Source organism: Lepus europaeus, chromosome 6 (genome assembly GCF_033115175.1).
Source record: "Lepus europaeus isolate LE1 chromosome 6, mLepTim1.pri, whole genome shotgun sequence".
Lineage (NCBI taxonomy): Eukaryota > Metazoa > Chordata > Mammalia > Lagomorpha > Leporidae > Lepus > Lepus europaeus.
Window position 1 is genome coordinate 35,568,862 of NC_084832.1, and position 26,622 is coordinate 35,595,483.

Here is a 26,622-nt window from a genome sequence, read left to right on the forward strand (position 1 = left end):
TGCAAAAGCTAGATGCCTAATCCCCATGTCCACCATTATTTGTCTAGTTTGCAACCTTGCAGCCTTGCTAACCTCCTAGGAGTCACAGGGGGGCATGGCTTGTTTTTCTTGCTTGTTTCCCATAGATCCACAATGATGATGGTGTATGGCTGAGACTGAATGATGAGACCATAAAGAAGTATGTTCCTAACATGAATGGTTACACTGAAGCCTGGTGCCTCTCTTTTAACCAGCATCTTGGCAAGAGCCTTCTGGTCCCTGTTGACGTAAGTAGAAGGTGGTTTTAAAAAACATTCTAGGTACACTCTGTCCTCATTTCAGAACTTTCTTTAATTAAGGCTTTTCAGTTCTGAGGTAACACACAATTGAATAACTTTTACCTTATAAGTGTTTGAATTTTTAAGGTCTTTTTTGTTATAAAATGGAATTTGGCAAAGTTAAGTCAAGTTCTTGATGCTTGTTATGATCCATCACAGGCAGGAAGTAGTAAATTAAAACGCGGCCTACTGAATTCCATTCAAAGAGGCAGGGAATGAAAGTGGTTGCATTTTTTTTTTTTCCTTTCATATTCACATTACTATTTGAAATAAATTCCAAACTAAAATTAATTCACGATTATTATACATTCAGAAACATCTATAAATGTTTATATGTGTTTTGATGTTTTGTATTAGCTCTCTGTTTTGTCTACGTTTTGAGTCTTTTTCTTTCTGAACTTACATAGTGCTATAGAAAAATCAGTGTATGAAGATAACTTTTTGTATTGTGTCAAATTATTTGATATACATTATGTTTATTTTTCTTCTTGATAGTCCACAATAATACTCTCCAAAGTACTGGTTATATAGGATTCTTTGGGGAAGAAAATACTGGACTTTCTATTTATATTTACTAATCTCATTAGTTTTTATATTGTTTTATGTATGTTTTACATTACTCCATGCACACACACACACACACAGCTAGCAGATGTATGACCAAGGCAGTTGTTTGGAGAGTACTGGCCTACTGCTTTACAAAAGTCAAACTGTATAATGAAACATCTATAATTAAAATATTAATTTTAAGTAAAAGCAGATCGTAAATTTTCTTCAGATTTGTATCTGCAATTAAAAACCAAGAGGATTTTGACCCCCTTGGAAAGAGAGACTGACTACTCTGGAAGAAAAAATAATATTTCTTTATCATCTATGGCCAAGAAATTGGCCTTATATAATTAGAAACTATTTTCTATTACTGTTATCTGATGCTCTTCAGGATTGCAATAAGTGTGTTTTGAGTAAGATAACTATAATATCCATTTTGTATAACTTTTTATTTTAACCAACTTATACTTTTGTACATTTTACTTTAGAAGATTTTCCTCAGTCCCTATTAAGCATATTAGTGTATATTATCTTTTCTACCTCCTCCACTCCAAAGTTTTCTTCCTGACACCTTTGTTTGCTCATTTGAGGAGATCTTTTTGGAAGGGGAAGATATTCACACGGATAAAGCAAGAGAATAAACACAGGTAGAAAGGAGCTCCAAGAAGTGCCATGTGTTGAAGTTTTATTTTGGAACGTATTTTTTTAATGCCTTTAACCCATCCAGTTCACAATTTGTAGTACACTCCTTTTATTTTTTTTCTGTATCCTGCTGCTTTACTGGTTTTTAAGATGTATATAAAGGGAACAAATGTCACATTTTTCATTTACACAGTTTTAAGTGCATAGTGATACTTTCTACCCTACCCTTCCTTGCTCCCTCAGTTTCCTCCTTCGTCCTTTTCTTTTTTTTCATTTTACAGTGACATACCTTCAGTTTTCCTTATAATCCTTTATGTAGTATACTCTTAAGGTCAGAGAGGGAAGGACAACAGAGGTAAAGGAGGAAGCTAAATTTGCAGTGCGCATTACCAACATTACATGGTTTTTACTGCAGTGTGAATGAGGAGGTTCTGTCTTACTGGGAAAAAATCTAGATGCAGAATATTGAAAGTAGAAAGTAAAGTAAAGCTACTTTCAGTATTCTGTGCCTTTTCTTTTAAGGAATAGCATGAGTTTGGGGAGAGGGGTTGTTTATTATATTTATTTTATTATTTGAGAAGTAGAAAGACTGAGAGAAACACAAGACAAGAGAGCTTTCATCCACTAATTCATGCCCCAGGTGCCCACCATGATCCAGGCTGACAAAGGCTGAAGCTGAGAACTGGGAACTCAGTCCAGGTCTTGCATATGGGTGGGAGAGACCCACTTACTTGAGTGATCACTGCAGCATTAACAGGAAGCAGGAGTCAGAGCAAAACTGGGAATTGAACCAGGCACTGCAATGTGGAATGCAGGGTTTTAAACTGCTAGGCCAAATGTCCACTCCCATGCTTTGTTTTTTCATGCAAATAGCTCAGTATGTCTGGTATCACCAAATGGCTGACATTTTTCTTGTGACCTTAGTTCCTTATGGGTTGAAGAAAAGGCATGAGTGGAAAGAGGAGAAATTAAAAATGTAGATAAGAATGCTGAAGATTGGAAAAAGGAGGAGATGGAAACAAAGGCACATTTGGAGAGGTTGTTTCCATAAAAGAGGAGATCTTACAGCAGTGAATTTGGAAGGGAGAGAGGAAGGGAAACAGGTGAGGGAGACCACAATTTTCTTAAAATAAATAAACGAAAGCCATCTGGTGATAATGAAAAGACTGAGTCAAATTAGAATGTTTTGAAGTGCCCTGAAGATTGGCAGCAATGTTAAGAGATGAATGGCCAAAAACAACTAAAGTAAAGTAAAGTAGATTGGACTAAACCTGGAGCCCCGTTCTACTCAATCATAGTCCTAAGTGTAAAAAATTAAAGCAATCAAGAAAGCAAAACATGATATTGGTTTGAACATTAATGGCTGCTGTGAGAGGGAAATAGGGAAAAAAGGGAATTGCTGTTGCTAATGAAAGAGCAATTAAGTCCCTGGGGTACTTGTCCTAAGTTAGAATGTGAAAGGGTAAATGGAGGGTCCAAGAGACTTGGAGGACATAATGAAATCCTAGAAAATTCAGTGCATGCACTGTGGTTAAACAGCTGGAATGACATAGGTAATCTGTGTGATAAAGTAAAATTTTTAAAAATATATTTTTAACTTATATTTAATGCATATAAATTTCCAAAGTACAGCTTATGGATTACAATGGCTTCCCCCACCCCCATAACTTCCCTCCCACGCGCAACCCTCCCCTTTCCCGCTCCCTCACCCCTTCCATTCACATCAAGATTCATTCTCAATTCTCTTGATATACAGAAGATCAGTTTAGTATGTATTAAGTGAAGATTTCAATAGTTTGCACCCACATAGAAACACAAAGTGAAAAAACTGTTTGAGTACTAATTATAGCATTAAATCACAATGTACAGAACATTAAGGACAGAGATCCTACATGAGGAGTAAGTGCACAGTGACTCCTGTTGTTGACTTAACAAATTGACACTCTTGTTTATGGCATCAGTAATCACCCTAGGCTCTTATCATGAGTTGCCAAAGCTATGGAAGCCTTTTGAGTTCACTGACTCTGATCATATTTAGACAAGGTCATAGAGTGGAAGTTCTCTCCTCCCTTCAGAGAACGGTACCTCCTTTGATGACCTGTTCTTTCCACTGGGATCTCACTCGTGGAGATCTTTCATTTAGGTCTTTTTTTTTTTTTTTTTTTTTTTTTTTTTGACAGTGTCTAGGCTTTCCATGCCTGAACTACTCTCAAGGGCTTTTCAGCCGGATCTGAATGCCTTAAGGGCTGATTCTGAGGCCAGAGTGCTATTTAGGACATCCGCCATTCTATGAGTCTGCTGTGTATCCCACTTCCCATGTTGGATTGTTCTCTCCCTTTTTTGTTCTATCGGTTAGTATTTTCAGACACTAGTCTTAGGCTAATCCTCCGCCTTGCGGCGCCAGCACACCAGGTTCTAGTCCTGGTTGGGGCACCGGATTCTGTCCCAGCTGCCCCTCTTCCAGTCCAGCTCTCTGCTATGGCCCGGGAAGGCAGTGGAGGATGGCCCAAGTGCTTGGGTCCTGCACCCCATGGGAGACCAGGATAAGCACCTGGCTCCTGCCTTCGGATCAGAGCAGTGCGCCGGCGGCAGCACGCTGGCCACGGCGGCCATTGAAGGGTAAACCAACGGCAAAAGGAAGACCTTTCTCTCTGTCTCTCTCTCACTGTCCACTCTGCCTGTCAAAAAAAAAAAAAAAGTAAAATATATTTTTAAAGATTTATTTTATTTATTTGAAAGGCAGAGTTAGAGAGGTCTTCCATCTGCTGGTTCACTCTCCAAATGGCCGGATCAGCCAGGACTGAGCCAGGCTGAAACCTGGATCCAAGAGCTTCATCCCTATCTCCTATAAGCGTGCAGGGTCCCAAGCACTTGGACCATCCTCTGCTGCCTTCCCAGATGTATTAGCAAGGAGCTGGTTTGGAAGTGGAGCAGCCTGGACTCAAACTGGTACCCATATGGGATGCTGGCATTGCAATCAGTGGCTTTATCTGCTACACCACAACACTGGTCCCTAAAAAATATTTTTAAAAATTTTATTTGAAAGACACAGAGAGAGAGAAGTCTTCCATCTGCTGGTTCACTCCTTAAATGCCTGCAACAGCTGAGCCTGGACCTGGCCAAAGCCCAGATCCCAGAATACAATCCTTGTCTCTCACATGGGTGAAAGCACCCAAGCCATCACCTACTACCTCCCAGGGTAAGCATTAGCTGGAAGCTGGAATCAGAAGCAGAACTGGGCACTCTGATACGGGATGTGGGCATTGTAAGTGGTGTCTTTACCTAAGCTGTGCCAAATATCTGCCACAAACTAGAGTATAGTTAAAGTAAATTAACACATGTGGTGGTCCATTATGTTTCCATTGGAGGATGACTGAAGTACAGTGCAGTGAAACTCAGTGGAACTGCCTCTGTCTCCTCAAAAAAGCCTATGCATTTGGAAGATCATTCCCAAAGAGGTGAAGACACACAGATCATGGCAGCACCATGAGCCACAAGGTTAAGGATAAAAGTGAGTATGTTTACCATTAGAGGAAGGGTTTCATCAGACATAATAACTTTTTTTAAAAGATTTATTTATTTATTTATTTAAAAGGCAGAGTTATAGAGAAGCAGATGCAGAGAGAGGGAGAGTCTTGCATCCACTGGTTCACTCCCCAAATGGCTGCAGAGGTCAGAGCTAGGCCGATCTGAAGCCAGGAGCCCGAAGCTTCCTCTGGGTCTCCCACATGGATGCAGGGGCCCAAGGACTTGGGCCATATTCCACTGCTTTCCTAGGTCATTGCAAAGAGCTGGATTGGAAGTGGAGCAGCTGGGCCTTGAACTGGCGCCCATATGGTATGCCATTACTTCAGGCAGCAGCTTTACCCAATATGCCATATCACCAGCCCCAGACATAATAATTTAAAGTAATTGGATGGGTGGAGGGGATAGTTTGATGTTGGATAAGAGAAAAGCACAAAGTGGTTTGGTATAAAAAGGAGAGAATGGGTAGATGACATGAGAGCTTATATTTTGGGTGATGTTCAGAGTCATGAGGGGTACATTACAGTATAGCAAAATTAGCTAGCCTGGGCTCCATACAGATCTAGTGTGAAATGGCTTCAGTGCAGGTGTTAGAAGAGGACCTACATAGTCAGAGGCCAGGTATGGAGAAGAACAGCCTTGGTTTTTATTTTTTGTTTCTTTAATCTATTTGAAAGGCAGAGTTACAGAGGCATAGCGAGAGAGGGAGAGATAGGTCTTCCACCCACTGGTTCACTCCCCAAATGGCCACAACAGCAGAGCTGAGCCGATCCGAAGACAGGAACCAGGAGCTTCCACCGGGTCCCGGATGTGGGTACAGGGCCCAAGGACTTGGGCCATCTTCTGCTGCGCTCTTGGGCCATAGCAGAAAGCTGGATGGGACATGGCGCAGCTGGGACCAAACCAGTGCCCACATGGGATGCCGTCACTGCAGGCTTTAGTGCTATGCCATAGTGCCAGCCCTGGTTTTTCAAGTTTTGCCTGTAGTGACCAGTGCAGGCCCGTTATTTAGTCAGTAGGTTTTTAATAAGTACCTTAATTTGCATGGCTAAACATGATGGGACACGGAGGGAATGATATTCCAGTTCATCCCCTCAAGGAAGTTACACAGCAAAATAATTGCATTTTGTTACTACATTTACTGTGGGGAAAATACTTGCCATCTGTTTACCCTCCTCACTTAATTCCAATTGTGAGTAAATCAGCTTTAATCTTGACTGATAATGCAGAAAACACTGCTGAATTAGAAATGAAAGCTAGATTTGAAATGAACTTAGAAATAATCAAGGACGAATGTCACTAAAATAGACACAAAAGTACTGAAAAGTTTCCTTCCACAATCTAGCTGTTCAACCTTTTCTAGTTAAGAATTTTATAGTCATATCGAGGTATATACTTTGTTTGAATCCTGACTCAAAAAGAACTATAGAAGGGAATGCAGGCCAGATTTGGAAACTTGAAAATTGAATATTTGATAAGCTTTTTGTTTAAAAAATTACCATAAATAACCTGCTTTTGAATAAAGTTTACATTGATTTTGTTACACTGTTTGTTTACTTAAATTTTAAAATTTTCATTCCCCACCCCACCCTCTTTTTCTTTAGTTTTTATTTATTTGAGAGAGAGAGAGATCTCCCCTCCTATCTGCCAACTCACTCCTCCAAAACACTTTCAAAAGTCCTATCTAGGCCAGACTAAAGACAGGTTACAGGAGCTAAATTCAGGTCTTTTACATAGATGGCAGGAACTCAAGTACCTGAGCCATCATCTGACACTGTCAACTGGATTTGGGAGTTGAGCTGGGAGTCAAACCCAGACACTGCAATATGGAATGCAGACATCTTAACCTCTGTACCAAATACCCAGCTAGTTTTCTTTTTTGTAAATTCTTCCTCTTCTGTTTTGTTTTTAAGGTTTACTTGTTTATTTTTGAAATGAAGAATTACAGAAAGGGGAAGAGAGCCAGAGCAATCTTCCCTCTGCTGGTTCACTCCCCAAATGGCAACAAGTGCTGGACCAGGCCAAGGCCAGGAGCCTGGAACTCCATCCAGGTCTCCAACATGGTTGGCAGCTGCCGACACACTGGATTCATCTTCTGCTTCCTTCACAGGCAAATTAGCAGGGAGCTGGATCAGAAGTGGAACAACCAGGACTCAAACCAACACCTGTATGGGAGGCCAATGTTCCTGGCAAAGGCTTAATCCACTGCACCACAACACCAGCCCCAGAATCAGATGTATACCATAAGCTAAATTTTGGTCTTCCTAGCAGTTCTGTTTAAATACTATTACTTCATAACAAAATATTTTAAAAAATTGGTATCCTGACTTAGTTTAAATGTAACTTTTACTGTTTTAGCACTTTAGTAATGCTTGAGTTTAAAGATTAAATAGCATTAGACATTCATGTTATGACTAGGTTTTTCAAAAACAATTTTTAAGTTAAGGATAGGTTAAAGAGAAGATGAATATAGATCATTTGTGAAATATTCATTATAATTTTTTGTCTTTTTTATCACACATTTTAAAATTTTACATCTTCTATTGTTTATCTAGAATATTTTCATTTACATTTTCTAGTGCTTTCCTAGTTGATTGTACTCAGAATTGGCTGTAGAGAATTTTATTCTTCAATCTTCCCAATAATTCATTAATTGCTCATTAACAAGCATTTATTTAGATTGCTTTGTGAACACCATCACTTCTTCTAGGAGGTGACATTTGAAAAGGTCTTTAAGAGGGGCCAGCACTGTGGCACAGCAAGTTAAAGCCCTGCCTTGAAGCACCAGCATCCCATGTGGGTGCCAGTTCAAGTCCCGGCTGCTCCTCTTCCAATCCAGCTCTCTACTGTGGCCTGGGAAAGCAGTGGAAGATGGCCCAAGTCCCTGGGCCCCTGCACCCGCTTTGGAGACCCAGAAGAAGCTCCTGGCTCCTGGCTTCGGATCGGCGCAGATCTGGCCGTTGTGGCCATCTGGAGTGTGAACCAGCAGATGGAAGACCTCTCTCTCTGTCTCTACCTCTCTCTGTAACTCTGTCTTTCAAATAAATAAAAATAAATCTTTTTTTTTTTTTAAAAGAAGGTCTTGAAGAAGGTGATTCCCCTTACAGCATTACCCAGAATTATTGGCATAAAAATTGCTAGGAAAAAGTGAAGAAATCTCTCCAGTGAGAATCAAATGTCCAAAGTTAGGGAGGCAAATTGATTTGTAAGCAAAGGATTAGAGATGGAAAACAGATGAGTGCTGGAGACATTAGATTACCCTCTCCCTTCTCAGGTGACAATCTACAAAAGTAGAAAAGGCAGATTTCTTTATCCAGATGCATATAACATTTAGTTTGTTTTCCTTGCCTTCATCCCATTTGTATTTATATACCTACTATTTCTATTTTTAAATCTCACATTAGTAAGATTTCATTAGTGATCCCTTCTTATTCATATTTGTTTTTTTCTAAAGCATTAAATATTACACCTTGCTCATAGTTTCTCAACATTTGTTGGTGGTCGAATCTAGTTCCTTGAATTTGGTACGATCATGTTGTTTAAAATAATTCCTCTGTTATCTCAATTAATTTTCTTTTTGACCCTTTGATGATTCTGTGTATAATCATTCCCATTTTTCCAGTGAGGAAGATCATAAGTAGAAGATAGTGGAGCTGGTATTAAAACTGCAGTTGATGAGATTCCAAAGCCTATGGTTTTATGTTCCATGTGCTTTGATCTAGTGAGAGATAAAGATAATTATAGATATAAAAGAATAAAAATAACTGTGTACTTTCTCATATCCTTAGTGGTTAAATGAGAATGAATACTATGTTAAATACTGATGGTGACATGAGTCAATCTGAGAAAGCATATCTGAGGAATGTTGGTTTTAAATTAAAATTCTAAGGATTTTTCCCTGGTTCGTTCCTAGGTTTCAATACAAAATAAAACCAAAAGATTGGGAATATCAACTTGTAGAATGTTTCATAAATTAGGGAAAATGCAAGTAAAAGAATAGAGAACCACATGATGTGACATGATATATACATGGCATGGAAGACATTTAACTACTTAGAATCAAGAACTTAATTTTATAAAAAGCATATTTATTTCTTGATAGGAGTTAATGATTTGAAACTTATATGTCCACTTCTTGGGTGCTTTGTTAAAAATTAGATCTTTCTGCATTTTGAAGGGCGTTGAGTAGAGGGAAGTTTATCTCAAGTTGATTATAAATTAATAATAGCATTCTGAGACATCTTTATGATCTGCATATTATCTGAATTCCTGCTGAAGCCTCTTGGATCTTTAAACATATCCATATGTTTATGCACATTCATTTCTATTTAGGTAGATGGGTGTTCATATATAGAAAGCATACTGACAAACTCTGAAATTTGGAGCCCTAAACATTTAGAAATAAGGAGAAAGTATCATTTGGTGATTCCACTTACAGTACTACCCAGGATGGTTGGCATAAATAACTAATATTTTTTTCTAACTTATAGCCAATTTCATTCTTTGGGGATACTTAATAATGCGTGGCAGACACAGCTTTAACATACCCACAATTTCCTAGTTTTGTTTTGTTAATAGTTTTGTATGTGTGTACATATAACCTGTTTTTTAATCTCAATGCTATTGTTTTTCACTTAATATAGCATTAGTAAATGTACTGTCTTTAGATGGATATAAAAAGCCTCTTTCATTCTTCAGCTTAGCATTTAAGTTTCTGAAATAGAATGATAGGAGACAAATAATACTAGAATTTTTTATACACACACACACACACACACATATACTATGCTTGATTTTCCTGAGTTATTTCATTTTGTTTTGCTTTTGTTTTGCTTTAAAACTGGCAATTCCTGGCTGTGTGCATATCTAGTACAGTCTTTTTTTGCATGAGCATTTGGCATGTTTCATCATATATTTTCAGTGTATGATTATTCACTTGTTTGATCTCTTCTATGCCTTGAAAGATAATTAGCTCAGAGTTGCAATTTGGTGCTTGTTAATATAGTTAGGTTTCTAGTGTACTTTACCTATCTAATTTTCTCGATAGTACTTTTCTGCTTTTGAAATAGCATTTGAGAATAAAATGATTTTAATTTATATATATCTGTATATATATAAATTGAGACTTTGGAGAAGTCAGTATTTTCAAGCATGTTCATATCTTTAGGCTAAAATATTGCTAAATTTTTAAAAGAAGGCTAGTGAAATATACTTTAATTTTAAACTCCAGCTTCCTGTTTAGTGACTTTTTGAAATTTGATTAATGCAATTTTATTAGGAGACTACATTTTGAAAATAATCTTACATAAATTAACATGGGCTAAGAATTTTCTGCAGCTACAGAATAAAAGCAAAAGTATCAAATTTGAATTCATATTTAGTACAAAATTTATTTTATTGGTAATTTATCAACATGGTTAACAGTTGTATCACTTTTCAAAAAAGTATCATTGTACTTTTGAGCAACTCATAAAACATTTGAGATTGCTCGTTGAAATAAAAAACAGATATAAAGTGGAAATGTTGTTAATCAGTCACCACATTGCTTCTTTTTCACTAACTTCATCTGTTGCTTCTTATATTACTTCTGATAGTAGAATAATATATGCCAAAAACTAGAAGATGCTAAAAATACTTGATATTGTTTTATGTCAAAAGGTCTGCACCACTCTTCTTTGTGATGGAGAAAAATCATTAAGCAAATATTCCACAAATTCTTTTATAGATGAATGAACCAGTAAAGACATCTTTTTCCTAAAAACAATAGCATTTCAAAGTGCTTTGCGATGTTTCCACCTTCTACAGAGGAAGAATCCTATTTATTAACCATTTCCAACATAAAGGGAAAGGGTAGTATTGGTTTTTTATTTTGTTTAGCTTTATTTATTAGAAACTCATTTTTTCTGGATTTTATATGTCTTATATTTCTGAATTAGCATATATGTATGTTTGTGGGTGTGTATCTACATCCATCAATACTCATATGTACATGAGAAAAGCAGAACTAGAGAATAGTAAATAAATTCTTATTGTCTAAAGTGGCTTACTATTGGTTGTGAACCCTGATGTATCCTTTGTTTTGCATTCTTAGATGATTATTTTTATGAATATTTCAAGTTTCCTATTTTTGGTATAAAACAATCATTTATCAAAATATTTACATAAGTAGTAAAATTGTGCAGTTGCTACTCAAAAGAATAGATACAAACTGATAACATATGTACGTAGAAAAACTTTCAAGACATTTTTTGAAAATGTTGATTTTTTTTTATGATCATGTTGCTGGAAATGTATTGTTAATGAAACATTTTTCAGACTTTACCATAGAAATCCTAAATGCCCTGTGCATTTCCTAAACTTTGAGATGGAGAAAAGTAGGCCTGCCTCTTCATAAAACAGTCAGATTTTCTTAATGCCTTTATTACTAACAAATTTGCATATTGCTTGCTGAAACACTTCCAAATAATCTTTTTCCCATTCACAGAGGGGAAGAAAGTTGCAAAATAAGTTAGATTTTTGGTTTTTATATTACCATTTTATTTTTGTACTTTAAAAAGTAGTAATTATTGCACATATGCTACATGCCATTATTTGTCACAATAATAGTTGCATTTTCTATACAGTCTACATTACTCAAATTTTCTTTATGAAACAGCAGACTGTTTTCTGTCATAAAACAAATCTAGCTTGTTTTAGAACATATACATCCTGATTTAAGGGGCTTTGAGGTTTCCTTGCATTGATTGTCTCAAGCTTTATAACACTGTCTGGCTCTTAATTTAGTAAATGGCATGACACACTATATCCGTGGAGAGCTTTTGACCAAAAAAGTTTATTTAACAGAATTTCCTTGATGTATGGTTTACTCAGGTGGCTTCAGTTTCCCTTTAGTAAAATAACATTTCTCTCTTGGTGCTAGAACACAGAAAAATGTTGTACTGTGAACGCATCTTTCTGCAGTTGATATCCTGTTCCCTTTCTTTGTTGATATTTCTCTTTCTTAAACTTTGTTGCTCAGAATATCTTTAATGCTAGCCAAGGAGTCAGGGATTTGGACGTATTTTCATGGACTTCCAAAGCTTTTTTCCCCCAGGTGAGTTAACTGTAAGGAACAATTATACGTTATTCAGGTATTTCAGTATGTATAACAAATTTTACATTACCTCTTCAAATTCTATAAGTTTAACAAAAAATTATTTTACCAATGAAAACATCTGTACAAAGTGCTGCAGTTGAGTTGTGCCTTTAATCCTGCCAATGGCTTATGTGAAACTTTGACCTACCTTCAGTTGCTGTATTTATTTTGTTTCAGCAATAGTAGTTGTAAGTCTAGCTATTAGAGAAATAATTTATCTAGATGATATTGTCCTGACCTTATAGCTTTTCTGAGTTTTCCACTGCCTACTCCTCCACATTGCCATTTTGGATGTTCATCTAAGAATGGGGAATGAAGGGAGAAAACAATAATATTTAAACTCACCAGTTTTCATATACTGGTGCCCAAATCTCACGTTTCTGGGGTGATTAAAAAAAGTATGTTTTAGGACTGCTTGAGAATGACAGGTATAGTTCTACGATTTGGTATCTGACAGTTATTAATTAAATTATTATCCAAAAAATATTAACTATTTTAATCTTTCTTATATGTTAGCCTACAGTTAATTGTTTGCAGTTATTAGTTTTGCCAACATTTATATTCCTAGTATTATCCTGCCTGATCTAAAGTTAGAATTACTATTGTAATATCATTAAATATGAGTAAAAATGCTATTTTGATAAATCTATGTACATTTACTTATTTTTTACATCACTGAAAATTTTAATAGTTGTAAATAGGACTAAAACTTCCTCTTCCAGCTAATGATGTGATATACTTAATAAAGCATCATTAATGACTAAACATTTTTAATTGTTCATTAATTGTGAGTACAGTATCATCTGGTTTCCATATGTTTTATTCTCAATTTTTATCTTAAATGCTCTATTTAGATAGATATACATATAGATAAGTTTATATGAAATGCATATTTTAAATTTATTTTCGCTTGTAGAGCCAGTGAAATTCTCTTCAAAAAAAATTAACTCATACCTAATTTAAGTATTCAGTGTGATAATTACAGTAAATGTAAATAAATTATTGTCCATAGTATATATTTTTCAGCATTTGTTCAAGTAAAAATTGATGAGGTTTATAAAATATTACAGAAATGTTAATGGTGGGTGTGAAATTTTCCCTGAACACACAGTACAAAGAATAAAATCACAAGTACAAAGAATTCTTGAATCCACTTTTTTTTAACTTTATGTTTTATTTTTAATGTTCTATGTATATGGACATGTGTAGCTATCTTTTAATATGAAACTACTTGGAGAGAGAACTATTCAGTAAAATTTTTTGTTTTATATATTAATTTTTCAAATATTCTATTTACAGCATTATTAAATATTATTTAACCTGTGTGAATATCCCATTGTAGTTATCTTTTACTCTATTTGACTGTTAAGTAATTTGTACAATCCATATAACTGTAAAAGTGCAAATTGTGAATCTGTTTTAAAGGAGTAATAATGACAATAGAAGAACCCCTAGGGTGGAAATTTTATTTAGACTTAGTTGGAAAGAAAATTAGGAAAAGTTATTTCTCTTTATTACATTCACAGAGGGAACAATTTCATCATAGCATTCAGCATCATTGGAAAATTTAGGATAAGTTTGTTTTTTTAATTTTAGAAATGACTTCTTGGTGCTTTAAATTAAAATCATTACATTTACTTTAAGTGCATTTTTAATGTTCATCTCTCCTCTCTACTAAAATATAACCTTTTCTTTTACTAGCATTAATGTATCACTGTGTAGTAATAGCCTAGCAAATCTAGCAAGACAATCTCATTTGTAGAATATTAGGCAAATATGAATTTTTTTAAAGTCTTGTAAGCATTTGTATTTTATTAATAGCTAGCAAATATAAAGACTTAACTCTGTTTTATGTGTATTTTTCATCATGGTTATCTCTGTTGATAGTTAAGCCTCCAGTGTTCTTATATCTATTTTCTCTATAAGAAATTATTACAAAGTGGGAAGAAATATTTATTCTTTTTTTGCCCATACCAAAATAAAATAGAATTATTCATGATTCGTGTAGAAAGGTATTTTTCTTCTCCTTTTGTTATATGCTGCATTAAAAGATAAAAATAATATCAGGTCTTACCATACTGTTATTCCCAAATTGTGGTGGCAAAAATCAGAGATTCACTCTTCTGCTATATTTTCTTCTATATAATTTTAGTTTAAATATCATTCAGTATTGTAAAATTTAAAGACTTTTATAATAGGGATATTGACTAATGTTTCAGTTTTCTTTATGTATGCATTTTCTTTCTTAGTTAACAATATTATAGAACTTGATATGAAACTATTACTAGAAGGATTTTGAAAATGATCATCAATTGTATTTTGTTTATTGTTTTCTTTCCTATTCAAATTTTCAGGAACCTAAAACTAATACTGATGACTTTTTCAAAGACATAAACACCTGCTGCCCACAGGAAGCAACAATGCAAGAACAAGACATGCCATTCTTGCGAGGAGGGCCAGGCATGTACAAGGTAGTGAAGACCGGACCTTCAGGTCACAACATCAGAAGCTGCCCTAACCTTAGAGGTATCCCAATTGGAATGTTAGTTCTGGGAAACAAAGTCAAAGCAGTGGGAGAGGTATGGATTCTTGTAGCTTCATGACTTCTACGATTCTCATTTCTAATATCATAAAACCAAAGCATCTCTTTCTTCTAAAGGTTGCCATTTCTGTTCCAGGTTTTTAAATGTTAATGTTCTTTATCTTTATTCCTATTGAAAATACTAACATGACTTTTGTACCTATTTTCTAATAATGTTATTCTCATAATTATCCTTATGAAAACAGTATTTATATTAAGTGATTTTAACTGTATATTTAAATGTTGAATATTTGCATGTATTTCTTCATGATTACAGATGTACTGTACTGTCATGGTTTATCAGCATTTAAAGTACTTACGTGAATCAGTATGGAGATATGATCGTATACAAAGAGTTTCATTTTTTCCTCCCCCATTTATAGGTCTCACTGAAGTCCTGAGCAAATAAATTTACTGTTTAGGCCACTGTGGCATTTGCCCCAGCTGACAAGCTTGAAGATGTAGTGTGTCATGCTATTTCTCAGTGTCAGGGTCATTTTGAGGTTGCTCTATAGGTACTATCAACCTAAACAAGGAAAACATATAAACAATATAAGGACATTTTATATGTAAACAATGAAAATGAGCCATATGTTTTTAGTAATGCCTAAAGTTATTTAGAGATTATCTTTTTGTGCTTTAAAATCATTATTTTAACCAGAATCTTGAACAGTGTTTTACAGAAGTTTTCATTGATTTCTGTCTTACCTCAGGCTGTGGTCTTAATTTCAGAAACTTATTTCATGGTAGAAATGTATTGGAATGATAACAAAATTCACTTTTAAGCTGTTTACTGGTTTTCAACCTGAATACCCTGAAAGTGTACAGCCAATCAATGGTGCTTTCTGTTATGTGCCAGGTGACCAATGCTGAAGGTACGTGGGTGCAGCTGGATCAGAGCAGCATGGTAGAGTTCTGTGAGAGCGATGAAGGAGAGGCATGGTCCCTAGCTAGAGACAGAGGCGGGAACCAGTACCTCCGTCATGAAGATGGCAAGTTGGCTTCCATTTGTGATTTATTCCCATTAACCTTTAAAATACAGGCATTTAACGTGTGTTTTATTGCTTTTGTCCTAAAAATTTGAATATGTTTATTTTTTAAATAAAAGCAAAATTAAAGGTTAAAAAAAATCTTGTGAACTGTTAAAATTAGTTTGTAGAATACATAAGTACTAAATTAATATGCATAAAGGAAGAAAAGGAAAAGAACATTTGAAGTAAATGGGTCCACTTTTATAAAGCTTGTTTTTATTTCGTTGATAGGGATTCATGTGCCTCATTCTTCTGTACCAGTGCAGGACTGGAGGTTCTACCCTTTCTGCTACCAAGCGGACATTCAGTTATCAAACTACCAATCACAGTGCTTCTCCCAGGCAACTTCATTTAATTGAATTTTATCTCAGGGAAGGAGCATTAAAAACACATAGACTCTCTTTGGAGTTTCCCGTTTTGTTGTTAGATTTTCAACGTTAAGCTTTATTTACCTTTTTCAACATTGATCTCGTTCTATAAGATTTTCCTTTTTGTCTTCTGCTTTTGATTCTCCTTGTGACAGAAATTGTTCCTCAAATTTCATAGCATGTCATCACGTTTATGAAGTTTTAGCTGGTACTGACAGAGCCGAAGAGTTCCCTCTGTGTTTCTAAAGAACCATTTTTGCCACTAGAATCAAACTGATTTAGTCTAGTTAGTGCTTTTTTGTTTTGTTTTATTTTGTTTTGTCTCTTAAAACCCAGATTTTGAGTCCTTTATGTACAAGGCACAGGAATTTTATCTATGTATTCCTGGTTCTAAAACAGTTTTGACACATGTTACTGCTTATAACGTTTCATGAATACAAACTGAATTATAAAAGTAATAATTAGTGACAGGCCAATGTTTAGCCTAACTAAAGTTAATACCCTGCCTTCAGATGCCCATGTTCCCTATTTGAGTACCCAAATTTGATAACTAGCTTCATTCCTGACTCCATCTTCCTGACACTGCAAACCCTGGAGGTAGTGATGATGACTCAAGTAATTGAGTTCCTGCCACCCACTTGAGAGACCCACGTTGATTTCCTAGCTGTCAGCTTCAGCTAGGCCCAATTCAGTTGCTGTGGGCATTTGGGGAGTGACCATCTAATGGGAACCCTCTCCCTGTCTCTCAGCCTACTAAATAAGTAACTAAAATTAAAAAAAAAAAAAAAAAAAAAAAGTAAGATACCAAAATAAGTAGGTAAGCAAAGCATATAGTTTTCTAATAAATCCCAAAATTTCTTTTTTTTTTTTTTTTTTTTTTTTTGACAGGCAGAGTGGACAGTGAGAGAGAGAGACAGAGAGAAAGGTCTTCCTTTGCTGTTGGTTCACCCTCCAATGGCCGCTGCGGCTGGTGCGCTGCTGCTGGCGCACCGCGCTGATCCGAAGGCAGGAGCCAGGTGCTTCTCCTGGTCTCCCATGGGGTGCAGGGCCCAAGCACTTGGGCCATCCTCCACTGCACTCCCTGGCCACAGCAGAGAGCTGGCCTGGAAGAGGGGCAACCGGGACAGGATCGGTGCCCCGACCGGGACTAGAACCCGGTGTGCCGGCACCGCAAGGCAGAAGATTAGCCTATTGAGCCGCGGCGCCGGCCGAAATCCCAAAATTTCTAAGATAAAGTCAGATAAGTAGGAGAATGTGTTGCTTTGCCCAAAAGATAATTAATGTATGATGCTTACAACCACAGGGACATTAGGGCCATTAATTGAAAGAGATCCAAAAAAGATTTGAAACATGAATGAATGAATGGCAGAGTACATTTAAATATATATATTATCTCTTTATTTCTCCTCTACAATAAGCCTTTGAGGTAAGATATACTATCTTCAATATATAGATAAGGAAACTAAAGATTGTAGACTTTAAAATGACTTCATGTGATTGGTGATATAGCTGGTTATGTGGCCAATATAACATATGAGCCAGAATCTTCATATTTTAAATGCTATCCTCTTTGTACCATGTTGCATACTGAACACAGTTTAATAACCTACTTCCTCCCATTATAAAAATAAACTTTGTAGTCAAAGATGATAGCATAAAATAATATCCTGAGATGGTAGAACAACTGGCTATTATGTTTTAAAAATGGCTCCATTTGATGTAAATCAGACAATTATAAACTTTTAATTTACTGTATTTTTTCTACATATTTATCACAGTCATAATTTTTGAACATTTTCCTTTATACAGAAGACTCAGATATAAATGAAAATATCTACGGTGAGATCTGCTTTGTAAGATCCAGTTAAATACATGAGAACGGCTTAGGTGACTGTCAAGGGATCTTTCAAGCTAAGTAATTTTTTAACTGGCAGCATAGCATAAGGTGTAAGAGTGAATTCTGGATCTGAACTGCCAAGGTACTAATCTTAGCTGTACAACTTTTTAGTTTTGTGACCTTGGCCAAGTTAACCTCGTGTATCTGTCCCTCATATATATGTCCACTTATGACCTCATAAATCATGACCTTATAACTTCAATACAAAAACTAAATGAGCAAATTAATACATGAAGTTGGTAGAAGGTAAGCTTAACCTTCCATATTAAGGAGCCAGTTTTAACATGGAAAATTGTGTTCTCATAAACATAGAAGGAAGAATGTTCTCTAAAATAAGCTGCTTCTTAAATTAGGATACTATTTTTGGTGAGATATACATTGAACTCTAAAAGAGATTTAAGAGATGTTTAAGCTTTTATCTATATCAATCATCTTTACTCTTTTGATATATATGTATATGTGTGTGTATATTTGGTTACATAGTAAATATTAATTTTTTTAAAGATTTATTTATTTATTTGAAAGAGTTACACAGAGAGAGGAGAGGCAGAGAGAGAGAGAGAGGTCTTCCATCCAGTAGTTCACTCCCCACTTGGCTGCAACAGCTGGAGCTGCGCCAATCCGAGGCCAGGAGCCAGGAGCTTCTTCTGGGTCTTCCACGTGGGTGCAGGGGCCCAAGGGCTTGGGCCATCTTCTACTGCTTTCCCAGGCCATGACAGAGAGCTGGGTAGGAAGTAGAGCAGCCGGGTTCAAACCGGTGCCCATATGGGATGCTGGCACTTCAGGCCAAGGTGTTAACCCGCTGTGCCACAATGCTGGCCCGCAAATCTTAATATTTTAAAATAAAACTGGAATGATAAGGGGAAGAGTGATATGATATTAGCGCCTTAAAATCACTACAATTAGCTAATGTGATAAACCTAATAGTCCTCTCATTGGTATTAGTATGTAATTGTACATATCTAAAATGGAAATAAAAGGACTTGGCATTTTGGTTAACTTTTATGAAGTAATGTAAGAAAACAAAAGTTTTCCTCTGTAAAAACTCACTGGCCTGTGATATCTGTAGGAAAGGTGACAGTTAATGCCATGGAAAAATCAGACTCCAGGGGCCGGCATTATGGCATAGTGGGTAAAGCTGCCCCTGGGATGCCAGTATCCCATATGGGCACCAGTTCAAGTCCTAGCTGCACCACTTCCAATCCAAATCCTTGCTAGTGGCCTAGGAAAAGCAATGGAAGATGGCCGAAGTGTTAGGGCCCTGACCACCCATGTGGGAAATCCAGATGAAGCTCCTGGCTCCTAGCTTTGACCTGGCCCATCTTGGGAGTGAATCAGCAGGTGGAAGATCTCTTTCTTTCTGCCTCTCTCTCCCTCTTGTTAGCTTTCAAATAAATCAGCAAATCTTTATCTTAGAAAAAGGAAAAAAATGAGGCTCCACTTTGATGCATAATCATTGTGAATCTGCAGGGGTGGAATCATGCAATCTTTTCTGTCCATTGCTATTCATCAGTGTTTTCCAGAAGAAATACTCCACTGCTGAAGTATCTCATACTGAAGAGTATTGCCTAAGGGAAGTGCTAGAGTTGGTGTATTTTTTTTTTTTAAGTCTGTGAATGCTGGTAAAAGTACAGACCAAACAGGACCACTGGTACAGCAGAATTCTGTTTTATAGATAAGGAGTAAACATGGCACCACATTCTAGTACTTCCATGTTTAGCTTAAAGGAATATTGATTTTTTTTAAATATATTTAAAACATTCTACTTTTCATAATGTTATTTTCATGAAATAAATACCTTTTTCTACCTATTGCTGTTCATTTAACATATTTTATTTTGTCTTTTTTCAGCTGACATTAACATGACCATTAATATTAGTATGATATTAGTATGAGTTTTTTATTTTTTTTTTTAATTTTTGGTTAACATGTAACACTTGCACATTTTTATGGGACACTGCAATATTTCAACCCAAATACATAGCATAAACCAATCAAGTCAAGCAACGAGCCTTCTTATTTCCTTTTCTCTTTACCAGCTCTTCTCCTGCTGGTTCTTTAAACAGGATGTAATGTGTTATTGTTCATATTATGTCAGCTAGACTCTTAGAGCTACTGAATTGTTCATAGGTGATTAGTTTATCTATCTTACATGTTGCATCTTTCCATTTGTAAACAATAAGTATTTGCCCCTTCCTTCTTGAAATAAGAGTTTTGATAATTTGTTAACTTCAGAATATGTTAATAGGCTGATTATATGACCAGGTGTATCATCCCTTTCCTGTGGGAAGAACAACTTATATAATAAGTAAAAATTGGATTTTTCTAAATTTTCACATTTATGGTTTAAAATATTTTACAAATGAAAAGTGCTGTCAGTACTGGACACTTAGTAATTTTGCAACCTTTTTCATCTCACAGTACTCATTACAAAATGTTTGCTTTCTAGCTTATAGGGTACCCACTTTTTATAAAATGCTCTTGTGTAAATTTGTTACAGATATTAGAGTTCCTTGTCCAGAAATATTAGTATACATTCAGTGATGTATCCTGCCACAAGGAAAATAAATTGGTTCCATAAGAGGGTATCCTCTTTCTAAGATTTTGTCAAGCTGACTTGATTGGTGTTTAGACCTATTGAATCTAAATAGGAGATTATTTTAAAATCTAACCATCATAAAATCTTTTTAATAAAATTTTTTTTCTTTTTGTTGTATGAATAGAGAATAACACATAAGAAACTAACGGTATAGCTGTGGCTTTTATTGTAGAACAAGCTCTTCTGGATCAAAATTCTCAAACTCCTCCTCCAAGCCCCTTCTCAGTACAAGCTTTTAATAAAGGCGCAAGTTGCAGTGCCCAAGGATTTGATTATGGACTTGGAAATAATAAAGGTAGGTGTTTGAAAGTGAATCTTTATACTAGTTTTTTTCCCGTTCAGCCACAAATCTTTGTTAAATTATAATTTGCTCTTAGAAAACTAATTTTTACTGTGTTTATAAAGATTTTTTTTTTACAATATTGCTTTTATCACTTTTAGTTTACTTTTTTGGGAGTTTTTTTAATTCTAAAGGTACTTAATTTGAATTTATGTCAAAGATTCTGTGTCACTAAATATAGTAAAATAAGTATTATTTTAACATCTTTCTGTTATTTAGGAGAGTAATGTTAATGAACAACAAAGAACTTTCCCAACTGATCCATTTTAAATCAGAATATTACTTTTAAATAATATCTTAAAATACTGTTACACATGAGATTTCCTAAATATGTGTGTTTTTGAACATCTAACCCAGTTATCTTAGCTAATTTAAGATAATATGAACTTGTGTGTTTGGGTTTGGTATATATAATGAAACCAGAAAGTTGTAAGAAACTAAACCTTAGGAATATAAAATCCATACAGCAGTTTTGGCTTTATTAATTGAAGAGAACAACATCAAAGACAATCCCAACACTAGTTATTTCGGAGAAATAAATACTTGATGTCATCCCAGATTTCACTTTTCTATAAATTCGGGCACACTTTTATTTTTTGCTGTGCTCCTGATCACAACTTTTTCAGTATCTGCCATATTGTCAGTAGGTAGCATAGAGCTCGGTGATGGGTAGCTTACTTGGGAATGATTTTACTGCATGTTTATTTATATGAATTCATTGGACTTGAATTCAGGAAAAAAATATCATGTCATTCTACTTGACTTAAAGAACAATTGAAAAAAACATAAATTATATCAATATGTAATAAATATTTAATTGAAAATAAAATGTTTTACTGTTGGATATCTTCATTACTTCCTACAAAGTTCTTTTCCAAAGGAAACCTAGATGCATGGGTGTGATCTCGCTCACTTCTGGTAGCTCCGGTTTCTGTTAATTTAACCCAGGTCTTCGTACTTGTGTAGAATTAATGCTCTGGTGTTTTCTTTATGTCCTTTTCTCTCTACTGTTGGTCAACTCTTAAATTAAAATTTCAGTGTTTACTTACGACTACTCTACTTCTGTAGTTACCTGTTTTAAATCCATGTTTAATTCAAATTGTATGCTTTCAGAGTTTAAAATCTCATAGTACTAATGTCTCTCAGTGTCAGTCAGTCTTTAAAATATAATTTTAATTGTTAAAGCATAAAAATAAAATCAATTTTCAAGAGAAATAGACATTGCTGACAACATTTGTTATTAAATAAAAATAAAAAATTATTAACTTTTTAAAATGTGATTTTGCCAATAATCAAAAATGGCATGCATTTGTTAATAGGCTAAAAATATTTTGATGGAGCAAATAAGTATTAATGAACCCAAATTTGATTAAATGTATCTAAATTTTATTTATTTATTATTTTTGATGGGCACTCCCATTGTTTTAACTTTCTCCTATCCAAGACCAAGGAATTATTTTTGTACAAAGTTTTTTTTTAACCTTAAAGCAATATTTTATTAAACTCTTTATAATCTAACTATTCTATGTAATCTACAATATTTATTAATAAAAAACAAAAGTAGATACCTTGTACATAGAGTTCTTTCCATATAAATCTGTCCCATTTGGTGCTTCAGTTGAAGTTTTCATTTATGAAATTTTATATTTAAGAAATATGACTGGAAAACTATTGTTTTCTAGTTTCTACATCAACTTATCTGGATATGATTTCCCCCTCTCTAGCATAATTTAAATTACTTAATTTACATATCCTTATAAATAAAGAATTATATTATTTCTTATCTTTAAAAATATTTTCTCTTAAATTCCTTTTTATGTAGTTAGAAGAAAAAATAGCAGAATCATATTTAAGTCACTATTCAAATTAGGAGACTTACATTCCTTTTTATCTTTTAGGATTTATGGATTTTTATATTACCCATCCAAACAAAAAGCTCATGTTTTTTAGAATTTCTTTGGCAGTAACAACATAGAAAAGGAAAGTATTAATTTCTACCTTTAACGTAAATATAATGTTTAGTTAATAACGTGTACTTCATCCCCGTTGATTGTAGATTTTAACGAAAAACTACTCATATGATTTGTGTGTTTTCTGCATTAAAGACACTGCCGATGAGTCAGGTTGGCATTTGTCATTGTTGGGCACCATGGAGAAGATTTACAGTACTGAGATCTTTATTTACCTTTGTACACTGTCGAAGCAACTTGTCACTGATTCTTCATACACTCTTTATCCTCCCATAAGTAATGCGGAAATTGTGAATTTAAATAAACTTATTTTTGTAGGTAAGCTACTATATAAGATTCGGTGGAGTGCTTCCATTTGGGGGAAAAAAAACAGGTTGCAAAGTTTAGTCCCTAATTTGAGGACAATGATCAGCAACTTCCACACATTTCTGCATTCATTGGCCCAGGTTTATTTAGTGTTTAACTGAATGTCATAAAGCACCATTTTCTTTGCCATTTGGGATGTTAATGATAACAAGTTGTAGTTTTGACTGTTTTGCCCGCTGCAGGTGACCAACTGAGTGCCATATTGAATTCCATTCAGTCACGGCCCAATCTCCCAGCTCCTTCCATCTTTGATCAAGCTGCAAAACCTCCCTCTTCCCTAGTCCACAGCCCATTTGTGTTCGGACAACCCCTTTCCTTCCAGCAGCCTCAGCTTCAGAGTAAGTCTGTCAGCCTTACCTGCCTCATGAAGCATTTCTGAAGCTTTGTTCTTAGTTGTCTAGCAGTTAATAATTAGTTATCAACTCCCCAGGCTGGTTTTGCTTGGTTGGGATGTTGTGGCCACCCACATTTTTGAAGTATGTAAGCTATTCTTAGCTAAGGCATTATATAACTATTTATGCTCTATTTTAATTGCAGTATCAGGAAATACATACTATAAAACCTGTTAAGAAAGGTATTTGTGGTTCAAAATTTTCTTTACTATGCATGACTATGGTAAGCATCAGTTACAGGGATAACTTTCATTGCTTTATGTTGGATTTTTATTACTTTGAGATGCTCCGATAGAATAGGTCTATTTCACTACACCAGTGAGTAGAAGAGAAACTGTACTTCCTTGGGTAGATTTGTCTGTTGCTTTTAAGTGCATTTGATATATATGAATTATACAGCAATTAAGGTTTCCAGATATTTTCAAGTTGTGTTTTCTCTTTTTATTTTGGTGCAGCTACAATTTGTTATTTGGTTACAGTTATGCCTTCTAGGATTGGGCCTGCCTTTCACCCATGAATGTAACTCTCCTTAGTTTGGAACATAGACCCAAACCAAGTACACTTACTTGATAGTTAGTTTTTCTTAAAAACCTCCTGAGTGTTCCACATAGACCTCTCAGAACCCTAGGCAGTATGACAACAATGTGTTCTTGGCATTTATTTCTTATACTGACTCTCCAATATATAAACACATTAACTGCATGAGGAAGTTTCCGAAAGTCTCAATTTGTGCACCCATTGTTTGGATTCAAATGCATGACCTCTTTGCTTTGAGAAAGTGCATTCATGCTTAGGGTAAAGTTATTTATCTACAAAAATATTTTGATAACTGTTACTAGACTTAAGAGAATGCCAGCTGATTTCATTTTGATTAATAATCAGGGAAGTATATAATTAGAAAATTGTGCTGCTCATTATTATTAAACATCTTAGGTAATGATAATACAAAAGATTAACTTTTTCACGTTTGCACTTTACATTAGGCAAGTTTAATTAATGAGATTAATTAGTTTGGAAATATAAATACTCTTGATTTCTAGATTATCATCATCTCTATTCATACATGATGTTCACTTGAATTGTCTTAACACAAGAATTTCAGGGAAACAATTTTGACCTATATGTGAAATAACTTTTCCTCTGAGAAAAGCATTATTGTGAAGACTTAGCTTACTAATTTTATGTAGCAACAAATTTTTACATTTAGACATACTCAGGTTGTAAGAAGTTTTAAAGGACTGGGAGCAGGGGAGAAGGGAAAAGACAGAAAAGTCATTTTAGAAAATCCAACTCTGTTCATTTTTCCCATTCAGTTTTTAAAGAGAAATTGCTCTGGTAGTGTCATAGCACACAAAAGACCTAAGGTCTAAGGATCTTTTTGTTCCACCTAGAGGGTCATTGCAAGTTTTCACAGAAGCAAAGTATAAGTACTTTTTTTTTTTTTTTTTGCTTACCAGTTTATTTGGTAAACTATTTCAAAACAATATAAAGATAATAATAAAATGAGATTTGTTTTCATAGAGAATAGCAGGTTTCTAAGGGACATTGTGTCAGCATAATGTGATATATGTTGTACATAGAGGTATCAGTTCCACCAGTTCCATTACCCTCATCTTGGAGCAAATTTGAAATCATGGCCTAGACATCTCTCAAATGCCAAGTTTCTGAATCACTTCTTACCTGTGCTCCAATAGTAAGTTTGATCTTTTTATAAACCTTATTCTCAACAGAATATCATGGAAATTCCATTAAGCTGCTCTTAATCTTTAGCATAGCTGAAGAAGGTACAGAATCTGAAAATGACTTAGAATTGCATTTTTCATGTCATATCGGGAAAAATAATTGTGACAGGATGCTCATTTTTTTTATTTATTCATTTGAAAATCAGAGTTAGAGAGACAGAGAAAGAGAGAGGGAGAAGTCTTCTATCCGCTGGTTCACTACCCAGTTGGCCCCAACTGCCAGAGCTGCACCGATCTAAAGCTGGGATCCAGGAGCTTCTTCTGAGTCTCCCATGTGGGTGCAGGGATCCAAGCACTTGGGCCATCTTCCAGTGCTTTCCCAGGCCATAGCAGAGAGCTGGATAGGAAGTAGAGCAGCCGGGACTCGAACCAGCGCCCATATGGGATGCCAGCACTGCAGGTGGCAGCTTAACCTGCTATGCCACAGCGCTGGCCCCATGGATGCTCCTTGTTAACACTTCCCTGGTAACCTGACTCTTGTGGAGTCTCACTACAGTGTATCCCATCAGCACTTCCTCTTGCTTTTAAATCACTCATTCATACTAAACTTCCCTGTACTGATGAATAAAATGAGCATCATTTCTGTCTTAGATTTTTGTCTTGGGCTTATTTTGGGATACTAAAATAAAACATGTGTAGAAGACCATGTTTACTAAGATTTGCTTGTACTGATGGTCACCACTATGTGCTAAACACCATACTGAAGCCCAGACATGCTCACTGGGGAAAGCTCTGTTATCTCCACTGTACAATAAGGACTAAGGGTCTTAGGATAAATGATTTGCTTTAGTAACAAACATAGTAAAATAGGAGAGCCAGGACTCAAGGCCAGTTCTACTGATTACAAAGGCCATTTTAAAGGCCTTGCCTACATAGATAATGCAAAATGTATTCTTTAATATATATTTTTAAAGTTTCTGTTTAGTTCTAGCATCTCGACTATTAGCTTTGTTCATTTAATTTTATCTTTTGCTTTTCATAGTTTAACTTCTTTTTTTTTCTTTTTCTTTTTTTTTTTTTTTTTTTTTGGCAGGCAGAGTTAGACAGTGAGAGAGGGAGAGACAGAAAGAAAGGTCTTCCTTCCATTGGTTCACCCCTCAAATGGCCGTCACAGCCAGTGCACTGCAGCCGGCGCACGTGCCAATCCCAAGCTAGGAGCCAGGTGCTC

The 26,622-nt window shown here is 35.3% G+C and overlaps 1 protein-coding gene across 6 annotated transcripts in view; it reads left to right on the top strand.

Moving 5' to 3' along the window:
- MYCBP2 (MYC binding protein 2) overlaps window positions 1-26,622 on the top strand; it is a 301,875-nt gene that overhangs the window by 197,959 nt on the left and 77,294 nt on the right. For 3 of the 6 annotated variants that reach the window (XM_062194062.1, XM_062194063.1, XM_062194065.1), the window contains 5 exons: window positions 126-266; window positions 14,523-14,747; window positions 15,609-15,741; window positions 20,817-20,939; window positions 23,479-23,658. In XM_062194062.1, the coding sequence (XP_062050046.1) occupies window positions 126-266; window positions 14,523-14,747; window positions 15,609-15,741; window positions 20,817-20,939; window positions 23,479-23,658 (802 nt within the window). The remainder of the gene's footprint in view (window positions 1-125; window positions 267-14,522; window positions 14,748-15,608; window positions 15,742-20,816; window positions 20,940-23,478; window positions 23,659-26,622) is intronic. The other 3 variants (XM_062194064.1, XM_062194066.1, XM_062194067.1) reach the window with 3 other exon arrangements.